The sequence below is a fragment of the Hakea prostrata genome, chromosome 3 (genome assembly GCF_041222555.1).
Source record: "Hakea prostrata isolate BN-2017 chromosome 3, UWA_Hpros_2, whole genome shotgun sequence".
Taxonomy (NCBI): domain Eukaryota; kingdom Viridiplantae; phylum Streptophyta; class Magnoliopsida; order Proteales; family Proteaceae; genus Hakea; species Hakea prostrata.
Genome location: NC_142602.1, coordinates 71,427,736 through 71,440,543, shown reverse-complemented (window position 1 = coordinate 71,440,543; position 12,808 = coordinate 71,427,736). Strand labels below are relative to the sequence as shown.

The 12,808-nt window shown below is 38.3% G+C and overlaps 2 protein-coding genes across 2 annotated transcripts; one reads left to right on the top strand and one right to left on the bottom strand.

Moving 5' to 3' along the window:
• On the top strand, nucleotides 1–2,850 carry LOC149022958 (pyridoxal 5'-phosphate synthase subunit PDX1.3-like). Its single transcript, XM_089150850.1, has one exon. The coding sequence runs from the start codon at nucleotides 258–260 to the stop codon at nucleotides 1,188–1,190; it is 933 nt and encodes a 310-aa protein (XP_089006976.1). The 5' UTR covers nucleotides 1–257; the 3' UTR covers nucleotides 1,191–2,850.
• Nucleotides 2,851–8,324: 5,474 nt separating this feature from the next.
• Nucleotides 8,325–11,872, bottom strand: LOC149022957 (cyclin-dependent kinase inhibitor 4-like). Its single transcript, XM_089150849.1, has 3 exons — nucleotides 11,332–11,872; nucleotides 10,139–10,342; nucleotides 8,325–10,027 (listed from the first exon to the last, which is right to left on the bottom strand). The coding sequence occupies exons 1-3, from the start codon at nucleotides 11,847–11,849 to the stop codon at nucleotides 9,958–9,960; spliced, it is 792 nt and encodes a 263-aa protein (XP_089006975.1). The 5' UTR covers nucleotides 11,850–11,872; the 3' UTR covers nucleotides 8,325–9,957.
• Nucleotides 11,873–12,808: the final 936 nt, after the last annotated feature.

The following is a 12,808-nucleotide window of genomic DNA, read 5'->3' as shown; positions in this document are numbered from 1 at the left end:
TGTCTTGAAAACACTCCCACACGATTCAAAATAAAAGCGACAACAAAAATAAAATAATATAAGCAACTTACTAGAAAGATCCACAGAGCCGAGCTGAGGATATTCGTTTTCTTTGACAATCGACCTCATTTTGATTTGTATTTATTGGACATGGTGGCAAGCAAGCGAGTTCCAAGCAACGCATTTGTAAATTTCAGATAATCTTGTCTTCAGACTCTTTGTGCGACAAGACGTCGAACAGGTGGGGCGCAACAACGATGGCCGACGACGGTGTTGTTGCAGTGTACAGCAACAATGCAATCACCGATGCCACCAAGAAGAGTCAAAACCCATTCACCATTAAAGTTGGACTGGCTCAAATTCTGAGAGGAGGAGCAGTTTTTGAAGTCACAAACGCTGAACAAGCCAAGATCGCAGAGGAGGCAGGCGCATCTGCCATCGTCGTCATAGAGCCACCGCCTTTTCAAGGAGCTGTTACCCGTATGGCTGATCCATCGGTGATTAAAGAAATCAAGAGGGCTGTTTCAATTCCTGTAATGGCAAAAGCCCGTGTCGGCCATTTCGTAGAAGCTCAAATCCTCGAAACTACTGGAGTTGACTACATTGAAGAGAGCGAAGTACTCACCCCTGCAGATGAGGATCATCACATCAACAAGCACAATTTCAGAGTGCCCTTTGTATGCGGATGTCGTGGGCTTGGTACGGCATTGATGAGAGTTAGGGAAGGAGCTGCATTGATCAGGATTGAAGGAGATGTATCTGGGTCAGGTAACATTGCTGAAACTGTTCGTAATGTAAGATCTGTGATGGGTGATATGAGGATCCTCAACAACATGGATGATGACGAGGTGTTCTCCTTTGCAAAGAAGATCTCTGCTCCTTATGATCTGGTTGCCCAGACAAAGCAACTGGGTAGACTTCCTGTTATGCACTTTGCCGCTGGTGGCATCATCACTCCTGCTGATGCTGCTCTTATGATGCAATTGGGATGCGATGGAGTATTTTTGGGCTCTGAAATTTTCAATTCTATCGATCCTTACAAGAGTGTTCGTGCTATTGTTCAGGCAGTGAGGCACTACAACGATCCCCAAGTTTTGGTTGAGGCTAGCTGTGGGTTGGTTGATGCCATGGCTGGACTTAATCTCAGTGAGGACAGGGTCGAACAGTATGGAACAGAAGGTATCTACTAATTGTTTTTCAGTTTCTTCTCAACCCCAGCAATTGGGCTAAGTCAAATTGGATTGTTGGCTGATCTGGGTTGAGTATAATTGTCTGTTGTTCTGTGTTTCTTTTTCTCATTCAAACGGTTGTGACACTGTTAGCATACAAGCAAACCTGTTCTAGTTGAGGCTTTGAACCTCTGGTTTTCTACATTTGAGTTCTGAAAGTAAATCATAATAGATGGGAAATAATTGAGGGTCAGGTGCATATGAAGATGATTTTTTAGGATAAAGATATCTGAGTTCAGTTAGCCTTTCTCTACAGCCTTGCTCATGTTCCCAATTTGACTGAATAACAGTATGGAGGACTTACCATCACTCTCACACTTACACCTAAATTTTGATAAAGCAACCTCAGCAAATACTTCTCCAGTAGTACAAGATATATGCAATAAGAACTATTCTGATGAACTACTTTTTTGTTGGTAACCTATTTTGATGAACTTCATTACCATAAAAAAGTTCACTTCTAAGTACACCAACCCTTATTTTGTTACAGTCATCCTTGTAATGTCTAAAACCAACTAAGTAACAATGATGTATTGAACTTTCTCTAATGGTTTAACTCTAATTTTCAATTACATATTGTCACTAATTATCGCAATTTATGAGGAGAAAGAATTCTGGATCTTTGTAAACATTAGCATTTTTTGGTCTTCAATAGGATTAGATGATTCCAAAAAATCTTTGCATATTTTTCTTTATTAATCTCTAAGCAATTGTAGTAGAATCTGTTTGGGTTTTTCTGAACCTAATATCTTAATTAAAGCTATTTTATGACATTTTTAACAATTTCTCTTCACATACTGGTAAAAGTTGTCATTTTCCTTATAATTTGACACTGTTAACTGTAATACACTATAATAAATAACATTCTAAGGATTTTAGAGCTTTATTTCTCTTCCTCCCCCTTGTCGGCTGTAAGATTCATCCGGTCTAACTTACGAAGACTTCTACTATAACATCAGGGTAGCTTTTTATATATAATTTGAATATATGGCAGGTGGGGCTTTGCCTTTGCCCCTAAAGAGATTGAATTCTTCATCTTATACTAAGAAGTGCTTGTTTTTCCTTCCAGTTTGTAACTTTAGTCATGATCAAGCAGATAATAAGGTGGTGAAACTTGATGATAACGAAATTCTTTAGAGTGATTGTTTTAGATACCTTGGTTTAATTATAAATAAAAAATGTAACATAAAGGATGATGTTTCCCAAATAATCAAAATAAGGTGGAGAAAGTGGAGAGGTGCATCTGGGTCTTGATTATAGACGTATTTCATTAAAGCTTAAAGAAAAATTCTAGAGGACTGTCGTTTAACTAGCTATGATGTACAGTGTAGAGTGTTGGGCTGTTAAAAAAAATCATATAGATAAACTCAGTGTAGTTGAAATGAGGATACTAAGATGAATGAATGGCAAAACTAGGAAGGATAAGATAATGAATGATCATATTAAAGTTGGTCTGAGAGTTGTTTCCATAAGTGATAAGTTACGAGAATGTCGTTTGAAGTAATACAATTACGTTCAATAGAGACTTATAAATGTCCTTGTATGGAGAAGTGATATAATCCAAATTGAAGGAATTAGAAAAGTTAGGGGTATACCTATGATAACCTTAAGAGAGGTGGTAAGAAAAGATATGAATAGTTTAGGCCTTGTATCTAGCATGACTTCAAACATAACTGATTGAAAGACAATAATTCATGTAACCAACCCTATTTAATTGAGACAAGGTTTACTCTTTTTTTTAGGGTGGGGGGAGGGGGAAAGAGGAGACAACTTCATACCACAGTAAAGTTTATGTAAAACTATAAAGCTTTGACAACATGTGGTTGGTATGAATAGAGATATACAAAATCACATGATATTTGGTTATAACAACTCCTTTCCAAAAGTATATACCTATATCATTTTTGTGTTTTACTAATATAGTCATATTTTGCTTGAATATGAAAAGGATTCAAAAATGATCATAGAAGTAACAAAATTGCAAATGAAAAATCTTTTAGGGCCTGTTTGGTTACATGAATCCAGAGATTTCAAATCTCTGGATTCATGAATCTGAGAATTATACCCGTTTGGTTGTAAAAATCTCTAGATTCATAAAATCTAGAGATTCACCTTTTTACACTAAAAACGTGAATCTGGAGATTTATGGGTAAGGGGTGAAATCCAGAGATTTCAAAAAAGCTATACATTTGCACATTTACAAAAATCACGTCGATAAAATAGTTTTTTAGGATGAATCCACAGATTTCATTCCACAACCAAACATCTAATTTTATAAATTATAACTCCATAAATTTGAAATCTATAGATTTGAAATCTCTAGACTCATGTAACCGAACAGGCCCTTAAGGCACTGAGAAAACCAACTATGAGATCATACAAGTATATAATTATCATAGGTTCTTAATTTTAAGTGTTTAATATTTTTTTTTCAATTAGATTAAAAGAGATTTTAACAATGATAATGACCATGTGTGCACTTACTAATTAATACAATTTTGATGAAATGTATTAAAACTAACCAACTACAAATAAGTGGTGACCTTAAACAAAGTTTGCCCAATTCAAAGTCAAGAGGAAAAAAATAACAATAACAATATTAAAACAATAAGAGTAAAATTAATTTGAAGGGATTGTTAATTGGTAAAAAACCTTGAATATTTCAAAGTGAGGGTGAAACCTGCCTTGTATATAGAGAGAAATGGAGGCATGCATGAAAATGGTTAAAATGGGGAAAATTAAAGTACAGAATCAATAGGAATAGAGGAGAAAAGAGGGAGTGGCTTTTATATCCTACTTAGGATGATGCGATGGTTTGGTCTGATCATGTAACTAAAGGTTTGAAGTGAACGACGAAGAGAGAAAAAAAATCAGATTTACAGATTCCAAATCTAGAGTTTAACAAAAGATCCATAAATCCCAAATTCGAAGAGAGTTGGCTAGTGAGAAAAGGAAATGGACCATTATCCTGTCCAATCCTTGTAGATATGTGACATGTGTCCCAACGTCACATCAAATGGTTGAAATCTATTTACAATCCAACAAATGGTCCATTGGTCCATTTCTGACAAGGAAATGGACTGGATAAAATTCCGTGAGAGAAGGGGCTTGGGAATAAGAGAGTAAAAAAAAGAAGGGGAAAAATTGTTTTTAGTTTACTGAAAAAAAGAAAAAAAAGATACGCACAAAACAGAGAATCTTATTATGTTCTAAGGGAGCAAGTTTGGCCCTAACAACCTTGACCCGCCCTGAGCCCGAATAGGGCTTGGCTCAAGCTTTTGTCCTTGAGGGCAAGGTTAGGGTCAAGGGCGGTCTGCGAGTACTCTTTGGCTCGCCAGACCTATCCCGACTCATCCCTGATTTTTCGCCCTTACCCTTGTCTTGATTTTGGCCCTAATCCTAGCCCTAATTTTGTCCCTGATGCTTGATCTTAATGAATTAGGAACAAAGACAAGGATATGACTAATTAGGTCCAGGGCAAGTATAGGCCAATTAAGGTTAGGGACATGGCTAATCAGGACTAGGGCCAAGGATCGGGCCAATTAGGCTAGGGACAGGGCCAATCAAGGCGGGAATGGGCTTAGATTATAATATATAGGGCTGAGCTTGAGATTGTAAAAGCCCGGCCCAGCTCGGCCGTGTTGCAGACCTATTCTGTTCGTGTTTTTGCTTTTCAAATACTTGTATTAAAATAAGGTTATGAAGTTAATTTTGATAATTTGTTTTAAGACGAAGATAACCTAAAGACACAAGACAACTTTTCTTTTCTTTTTTTTCTTTCAAAGACAAAGGCGAGAATAATATATTGAGCAAATTGCACTGGCACCCCAAAATGAAGGCTTTAAAACACTGACACCCCGTTTTATGTTTAAAAAACACTGACACCCCATTCATTAAACACACTAGTCCATTCTGTTAGTGAAACCATTAATTTACTGTTTATTCTTTTTTAATTCCAAAAATACCCTTATCGAAATTGAAGAGGAAAAAAATAGGTTATTAGATGACTAACACGTGTTCTATTCTCTCGTTTGCTTCACTCTCTCCACCTTCGGCTCCCATTTCTCCGCCGTCTCCACCGTCTGCCCTGCTGTTCCTCTCCTCCTTACCGTTGCTTAGTCCAGCTCAAAAGGGCCTTATCACAGCCACGGGACTCAACTAATGACCCTTGTTTTCATCTGTGCAGATGAAGAATCAATGGGACATCAAATATTCAACAACTTCATAGTTAATCAGCGACTGAGGTTTCAATTCAAACAAACCTTGATACTAAAAAGGAACAGAAGCTAGTCCAGCCAAACTGTATAGATTAAGTTAGCAAGATACCATTAAGAGTCTGGATTTGCAAACGCAATGGTATTCACCATTGCAGGACGGCGGGAACATCTCATGAGTTTACCATATGGGTTCTCCACTTGCCAAGCCACCTCACAGGCATGAACGATCTGATCGAATTCGACATCGATCTTTGCAGAACCTCTGATTTTCATTAGCGTTGAACTCCCTTGTTCCAACTTCTGGCGCCCAATAAAAAACGGGTTGCTGTTTTAGTGATACCATGGATCCCACCGCAAGCATAATCGCAGGCACCGCTGCACAGCCCAAAGAAATCCTCCATCAATTGGGATGGATTGCAGTAATTGTCTTCGTGTGCTTTCAGTTTTTTGGCATATATTATTGAAAAGAAACCCATAAATCAGTTTTAAAAAAATTCCTTCTTTTATCTCATGAACAGAGTATGTAATACTTGCAATTCCAATGTCATAGCCAAACCACCAAATGCCGCCATTATCCCGCATATAACAACATAAATTCTGGCGTGGTGTCATGAGGGTTTTTAAGGGGTTGAGGAGTTGAGGAGTCTCGTGGAGAGTTGCAGAAGGAACCCATTTTAGCACCCCTCCAAAAGAAAAGGGAAAAGAAAATCGGGACAGAAGGAATTAACTAATGGGGTAACTAAATGAAGCAAAAATTGTTAGAAAGGGAAGAAAAAAGAGTGAAAAGAAATTCTTACAGAGGTAATATGATGGTGACCAAAGGAGGTGCCATTATAGACCGGAGCAAGAAAGAGGAGAGGAAGAGCGGTGCAGACGGTGGAGAGAGTGAACCAGAGAGAGAATAGAACACGTGTCAACCATCTAATGGCTTATTTTTTTCTCCTTCAATTTTGATAAGGGTATTTTTGAAATTAAAAAATAATAAACAGTAAATTAATGGTTTCACTAACAGAATGGACTAGTGTGTTTAATGAATGGGGTGTCTGTGTTTTTTAAACATAAAGTGGGGGTGTCAGTGTTTTAAAGCCTCCATTTTGGGGTGCCAGTGCAATTTGCTCTAATATATTATATTACAAAAAATAGATAACTAAGCACGATAAAACCAAAAGGACTGAAGAGTAGTTTGAACTTTGAAGGCAGTCAACATTTTGATGCAAACTCTTGAGACACATGAACCAAACTCCCCAAAAAATCCGCACATCTGTTCGTCTCTCTCATATTGTGAACATGGTGCAGCTTGCAAAGTTCATCTTCAAATCAAGAATATCCTCCAAGATGTCAAGCCACAAACCACGGAGTACCCTAAGCTTCGTGAATAACCTGAATTGCATTAAGTGAATCAGTCCTAACCTCCACATTGTGATACCCCTTCGCTAGTGCTTCCTTAAGACCACATCTAATTCCTTTCATCTCGCAAGTCAGAATATTAGAATCTAACAAACCCCCAACGACGATGAAGATCACCCGACCATCATGAAACCTACCGATAGCGCCATAGCCCAACCCCCCCTCCTTCACAGAGCCATCAATTTCATCACAATGCACCCCTCAGGTGGTCTCATCCAATGATGAAAAATCCTTTAATCCCCCATCAATCACAGAAACTTTTGATGGAGGCCCTCTGTCACCTGGTCCACCTCATTAAACTGATACCTAACTGATATAGAATAAATAAAATGGCTCGAACTAGTTCGGAGAAACCCAGGTCGAACCAGTTCGGATACACCCAGGTTGAACAGACCAAGTCAAGGCTGGTTATACAAGCGTAAAGGCAGGATAACAAAGTGAATCCTAGTAGATTGATAACCGAAGACAAAGTATTTGACTGGGACTCAATAACTCATATTTGAGTAGGACTCAATCACTAAAGTTCGTATTGCAGTCCAAGTAATGTTTTAGTTCGAGACGAACTCATACGTAGAAAACCTATAAAAAGGTAAGGGAACACAAGAGAAAGGTATGCTGAATAGAACCATCATTATTCGAATTATTATTGTTCATTACTTTCTTGTCTTCCTCAATCGGCTCATCCGGATTCCTAACTAGATCGTCGGAAGTGACAACTCGACCTCCACGGTCGAGCTCATTCTTGCAGGTTCATCCGGCTGAAGGGATGAACATGATTGTGCAGCAACACTAACCAATCTCCTTTCTTGGTTATGTTATCTCTGAAAATTCTTCAGAGTAGCTGTGTGACATTGTGTTGTAAGAATTGCTAGATACATCTCTCTTTTCATAAGGGAGGACTGTGTATCCTGTGTAATGTCACAAACACGTCTAACAACCTTGCTAGGAATCGAGTAGTATCACAAAAGGTGAGTTTATATAATCTATAAAATTTGTTTTCAATCCGAAAAACTCGAGAACTCTTGAGCTCATACTACGAGACATTGGTCCATTGTTTCATTGAAAACCGTCCAATGCAGGAACTATAGAAACCAATAAAGTATAAAGGTTTATTCCTCTTGTAGATACCAACAAAGGATTCCACTCTAGTGGGCATCGCCCTCTTAATCTGATAACGACCATCTTAAAACCCCACCTTCCCCACTACAAAGCCCAAAGGAGTCCCTTTCGCTATCTTCTTAAAAGAAAAAGGACATGATATGACCGAATGACATATCCTTTTCACACCTTTCAGAAAAATGTGCAAATTTGGACACCAACTTGTCAAAAGACTTGTCTTGAGTCTTAAGACAATTGCCATCTACCTGTATCTGAACGTAACCAACATTCAACTGATTGCAGGAATGGAAAGTCCCAACAACCAGCCATATGTGTTGTACAAGGTTTCTTAAGTGGCTGCAGCTGCATTGTATTGTGATCAAATTTATGTCCAGTGATCAGAACTGGGTACTAAATCCAGTTTGCAACCATGGTGTTGTATTGTTTAAAAAGGCACTAAGGGTTGATCCACTCAAGTTGCTTCACACCATACAATACTGGTTAAATGCTACTAATAAACCAACCTTGTCTGCAGGACCAAAACTCTTCTGGAGGAAATCCCTAGTCAAGAATGGAGCTTGTTTACTTATCCAACTCTCTTTGCTCCAGGTGCTCAAGACAGACGGCGTGAACCAAGGAAGATAGTTTTTTTAGGTATTACGCATTAATTGTACAGCACTGAAACCAAATGCATTGTGATAACAAAAAGATAATCTTGTTATGAAAGCAGTGGTAGAAGGGTTGTAAGGTGGCTCCTGCGTGAAACACAGATTTTACTGGTGTTTTATCAGTATCAATCCTAAGCCCATTACTTTCTCCAAGAAGAAACTCGAATTTTCATGCACTGCTATTGAATAACTTCAATCTAATTCAAATAAGAATCAACTGCTCCTGGGCCCTGCCCCTGTTCAAGGGAACACAATCCTCTGCCAGACACTATTTACACGCCACAGAGCTACGCACATAAGTCCAAAAAATGACAAGTGTGCCAAACCCATAAACCTATCAGAAGTGAAACGAACAGCCCAAGTTTAGTGAGGTTCACTGAATCAAGCTCAAATGGTTTAAAGAAAGCTATTCAGCTGCAATGGATCTATCTCAGTTGTCATAATTCGCAGTAACTCATCAATGAAAGCAATGTCCACCACACACCATACTATAAAACCAAGAACCTCGACCCTGTAAGATTCGTCAGGATCCAATCAAGAAAACCAGGATCTAAGCAAACCCCACCACCACAAGCTACAAGATTCACATATATCAGGTCAAAAATACACGCGGCCCACCCAGAAATCGAAAGAGTAGCATCTCACACCATCACCAGTCTTAAAAAACTGCAAGAAGGGCATATAAGTTATAATAGAGAGACCCACTTGAGCGGCTGAGCCTCCAAGGAATTACAAAACTTTGGACATCATCAATCACTATCTTTAAAATGATGGAAAGTGTAGGTTTGATGATGTAACAAATGAGCAATAATTGAAGAGAACATAAACAAGAGAAAACAGATAAGAGTGATAAGGTAAAGACAAAAGGGTAAATGAGTTAAACAAGTTTATTTCAAATAAGTCTTCATCAAGTTCTTACCAGTACCCATCAGTATAGACAAAAAGGGAAAAATTAAGGCAGGGAAAAGCTAACAAAAAGGGACTGGTAATTTCTTTTTACTCCTTACACTGGACTGAGACTACCTAATTGAAAGTTGAAACTCTCAACTCAAAACTATGTTCCTATGTTCTTTTAACTTTACCCCTTACTGGTGATCTGTTTAAGACAGAAGGGCTTTGGATTTTATACTACTAGTTGAGTAACTCATCAGCTCTGTTATGTTACAGACCATTACACTACACAAATCTCCCAAGGGATCTTACTCTTTTTACAAGATAAAGTAAGCAATGACCACCATCCATACATACCACCACCCAACTTCATCATCTGCATACTCCCAAACCCTTCTCAGGAGATCCAAGGTCAAGTGGGTTTGCATGCAAAGAAGCCAACCCCATTCATGGTTCCACTTTCACCCATTCATATTGGCCAGGAAGAGGCTTGTCATTCATTGGATCAAAATTGTATCTGCACAAACAGAAAATCCACCCAAATTACAAAATTAGGTGTGAGTGGATAGATTAAGATTAATCAAAACCATAAATGAAGAGCATGAGCTGAAGGCTTTTATGTGGTTACTTCTCCATGAACTGTCTCTGTTGTTGTTGTTCTACAACACCAAAAAACTCCTCAATCTCATGTGCTGTTGGGATGATTCTCCCTGTTGCATTCCGTACTCTTCGATTTGTTGCAGTAGAGTTAGTACGCCTAGTAGTAGAACCGGGAGTTGCTATGGTGTCTGGATCCCTTATCAAACTGCAGGGTGTAGTCTCCCTAGTGCTCCTGAATATCCAAGCAAAGATGAATAAAAAGACGATCACAAGAAAAAAGAAACAGATATACTGAATGTGTTAGCTCTGCCCGATTAACACAAACACTAAATAAACAAACCCACGAGACTAAAACTTATTAAGAAGTAACAATAACAATAATACTTGAGCAGATCCAAGAAGCATATGGAGTACTTCAACCGCAAAAGTAGAACTAGAACTAGAACAAACAGGGGTTTTCAATGATCAGTTCAAGCCCAGATTTCATCACACAACCATGGAAAGGTTTCATAAAGAAATTTCTTATTGTTTCTTTTAAGCAAATATTTTCTGCATGCATGCCAACACCGAGGAGCAATAGTTTAACCAAAACAAAGAAAATTTTCATGTAGAACTGTTATACAGAACAGTTATCTTCAGTGTGAAACCCTGGAAAATCACAATAGGAACCAAAAAAAGAAAAAAGGAAAAATAAAATAAAATTCTCCACATAAAAGGAACGAAAGGTGAAGGGGAAGATCTCTCAGCCAACTTAGCCAAGTTTCTTTTGGGTAAAAAACAGCAAAAAGAAATCCCCTTTTTATGATTGAACACCTATTACGCATAACAGATTTAGCACTCTTTAGAACACCACTAACTAGAATGAAGACAGGAAGAACAGACGAAGTCACACAGAGAAGAAAGAAACAACACACAAAATATTCCAATTAGAAAAGAAAGAAAGAAGATAAAAACCAAGAGACAATAAGCCAGCCTCATTATTAGGGTCCTGCAATCACAGATGTGCGAGAATATATATTTTAAAGAAGGGCCCATGCCAAAATAAAGAGGTTCGCACAACCGACTCTTCTTAAACCCTAAGAATTTACAAATGGCACTATTCACAACAGCCTGAGATAGCTTCAGACAGAAGCATATCATGAAAATCTTCACAGAAAATGAAAACAAAAAAGAGATAAAAAGTTACAGAGATTATTAACACAGAAATGGAGAAACACTCACCTATCTCTTTCTTCGTTGTCCAAAACATTCTCTCCAAATGAAGCCTCTATACCGCCATCGTTGTTATTGTTGTTGTTACCCTGAGAGACCTCGTCGACTGCAACTGGGTTTTTCTCCTGGGTCGAGAACTCCACTTCTACTTCATTTTTCGAACAACTCACAGAAGCAACAGAGCAAGAGTTTCCAGAATCCACAGCCAACCTAGAACTCGTAGAAGAGTTAGGGTTAGGGCTAGGGCTTGATTTGGCAATTTCCTTGACTTTATCTCTGGGTTGTGATGGGTTTTGTTGTTTCTTCGTTTCATGGTTAGTGGCCACAAGCAGGGAAGGCTTCTCAACACTTCGACTTCGAAGCTGTAAATAAGAAGCCCCGGAGTCAACTGTAGATGCTGTCATCGATTTCTGAAGCCTCTGCAAGGCTAGGGTTTTGGCTCTGGTCCGAACCCCTAGACTCGATTGAGCTATTTCCATGACTGCTACCTCCCCTGCGTTTTTCGATTTCCTCATGTACTTCCCCATTTCCCGCTTTAGCTTACACAGCACTCATGTAAGACCCAAAGTAGAAGGAGAGAGTTACAGTTGAACTTGCAGAGAGAGAGACAGAGAGAGAAGAAGAAGAAGAACCAAGTTGAGGAGGAGGAGGAGGAACAGAGTAAGAGAGAGAAGGAAGAAATGCAGAGGAGAGAGAGAGAGAGAGAGAGAAATGGTTCGTTGGTTCGATATTGAATAATTGAAACGAACGCAGAGGGAGGGAAAGGGGGAAGGGGTGTATTTGTACCTGTAGAAGAAGAGGGGAAAGGTAGGGTTGGGTTTTGGAACACCTTCTCTACTTCTCTCAATTTCTCGCGATATTTTCATTTCATATCATCTCCAAAATATCTCATCTCATCTCCTCTCATCTCCTCTCATCTCCTCTCATCATCATCATTCTGAAAGAACAACTAAAATTGGAAAAAAAAAATTCCACTTAAATGAATGAGAAATTTGGAATGGTGGTGCTTAGCAAGATTATTTTGAGTAATCCACACAACAAAATTTATTGTCTCTTTACAAAAAATAAAAAATAAAAATTTTCTTATTCTCTATATATTTTTAGCATGTTGTGACTTGAATTTAGGCTTGGCATGACGATCATGTTTCGACATTTTATAGCAACTAGTAATTCGAATTTGTTGATTACTTTGCATGAGGATCGTGCCTAGGCTTTTTGGAATATTGGATTTAATTCAGTCGTATTGTATGCTTGGCATGACGTGACCAATCGTTTACCATTTACAGTTGATTTTATCGAGCATATGTATAAATTGTAGGTATTGGATTTAATTCAAGTTTAACATTTACTGCTTACAAAGTCGAATTTAATTCTATATTTAACTTTGTGTGAGGATCACACCTAGATTATTTTGGGATATTGGATTTAATTCAATCATGTCGTATGTTTGGCATGACAACTACGTGTCGACCATTTTTTAGCATTT

Coding starts and splice junctions, on each gene's coding strand:
- LOC149022958 (XM_089150850.1), top strand. CDS start 258: ATGGCCGACGACGGTGTTGTTGCAGTGTACAGCAACAATGCAATCACC.
- LOC149022957 (XM_089150849.1), bottom strand. CDS start 11,849: ATGGGGAAGTACATGAGGAAATCGAAAAACGCAGGGGAGGTAGCAGTC. Junction 10,343..11,331: donor GACAACGAAGAAAGAGATAG/GTGAGTGTTTCT, acceptor TTGGATATTCAG/GAGCACTAGGGAGACTACAC. Junction 10,028..10,138: donor CAGAGACAGTTCATGGAGAA/GTAACCACATAA, acceptor CTGTTTGTGCAG/ATACAATTTTGATCCAATGA.